We start from the raw sequence: 1,504 nt of genomic DNA, 5'->3' as shown, positions 1-1,504 counted from the left end.
CAGAGCAGGAAGGGAGGGAGGGAAGGAAGGAAGGGAGAATAGTCACTGGTCAAACAACGCAGGCGAAGCCACAGGGGTTGAGCACAGCCGTGCACAGTCGGACGAGCCTGTGACCTGCACGACACCTGCATCCTGCAGCCGCATGGCCATCAGCCCCACAGAGCATCCCTGGGGAACAACAGGGGGTAAAAGGGAGCCTTTCCCACACCCAGCCCCAGGCAGGTGTCAGGGGACACAGGTGGTGCTGTGTGCTGACAGCAAGGGACTAATGCTGCTCAGATCCAGCACCAGGACCACAGGGCAGAGCCCTGCCCCACGCATCTCCACATCAGCCCCACGCAAAGCCCTGCTGCAAAGCCATAGTTTGCACCAGCCCTCTTCACCTTCCTGGGGTGCAGAAAGGGTGGGATCGCTCCCAGCCATGATGCTGGTGGTCTGCACCCACCCAACACTTGCACCAGCACAGCACCAGCGCTGCCTGAGATGAAAGTGGGGGGAAAAGTCATCCCCAAGCCTTTGCAGATCTTTGCGTTCACGCAAAACCTCGATGCAACCCACGCACACGGCAGGTAGACCCTCTCGGGGGGGTACTGAGCACCCACAGCACCCACCTTTGCAGCTCCTTCAGGGAGACCGTGACCCTCAGGCTGTGTCCCAGGAGGAAGAGGGCAGCCAGGATGTCAGCCCACTGCACCATCTCGCCCAGCGGTCCCCCCTTCAGCACCCGTGGACTGAAAACATCCCCTGACTCCTCTGTCAGGAAGCCGATATGGATCAGGATCTGGAAAGACAAGAAGATGGGTCAGCGCTGAGATGGGTGGTGCTGGGGGAAAGGGATAATTTGGGTTTTCCAACCCAAAATGACTTATGGTCCCTGACTCCCTCCAGCTCCTTTTGCAGGATGTAATTACCCAGGGGAATCACTCGGGTGTAAAGCCAAGTGATCTTTGTTCAACTAGCAAAGACCTAACAGTCCAAGGCTGCCAGCACCCATCCACTGGTGCTCTGTACCCTGGGACCAGGTTCACGTTCCTGATGTACTTCGTGGTCCATCCCATGGACCAGAGCCAGATCTCCCAGCACACAGGGATCACTGCAAAAACGTGAACAGGAAGGACAGCAACCTCAGCACCTCCATGGAGGAGACGTGCCAACCTCCCTGACTGCTGCCAACAAGCCGTCTGCCGGCTGGATGCTGCTTCCCACCCACCAGGACCTGTCTCCAAAATTCACCCCATCATTCAGCAACACCAGCCCTGCAATGTCCTAAACACATGCAGCGTCACGTCCACAGACCAAGCCCACACACCCACGTCCTTCCATAAATGAATTTTGCTGCCAGCCCGCTCACATCCCAGCTGTCTCTGCTCCCCGTCCTCAAGGGCTCAGCTTTTCCGTCTCCCCACCACGACCCCCCTGTGCAATTTGCCCGTACGTGTTTCTGGTCCCTTTGCCGGCCCTTCAGCTTCTGCTCGAGGCGCTGAGCCGCCCGCAGCCACTGCTG

General features: G+C 58.5%; 1 protein-coding gene across 1 annotated transcript in view; it reads right to left on the bottom strand.

Annotated features, from left to right (window-relative positions):
• Nucleotides 1-611: 611 nt before the first annotated feature.
• Nucleotides 612-1,504, bottom strand: part of LOC104522199 (alpha-1,6-mannosylglycoprotein 6-beta-N-acetylglucosaminyltransferase B-like) — a gene marked incomplete at both ends in the record, with an annotated part of 37,083 nt that continues 36,190 nt past the window's right edge. Inside the window, 2 exons of the mRNA XM_010164427.1 lie at nucleotides 612-781; nucleotides 1,436-1,501. Of these exons, the coding sequence (XP_010162729.1) occupies nucleotides 612-781; nucleotides 1,436-1,501 (236 nt within the window). The remainder of the gene's footprint in view (nucleotides 782-1,435; nucleotides 1,502-1,504) is intronic.

The sequence above is a fragment of the Antrostomus carolinensis genome, unplaced genomic scaffold (genome assembly GCF_000700745.2).
Source record: "Antrostomus carolinensis isolate BGI_N321 unplaced genomic scaffold, ASM70074v2 scaffold14740, whole genome shotgun sequence".
Classification (NCBI taxonomy): domain Eukaryota; kingdom Metazoa; phylum Chordata; class Aves; order Caprimulgiformes; family Caprimulgidae; genus Antrostomus; species Antrostomus carolinensis.
This window is presented reverse-complemented; position numbering and strand designations above follow the sequence as displayed.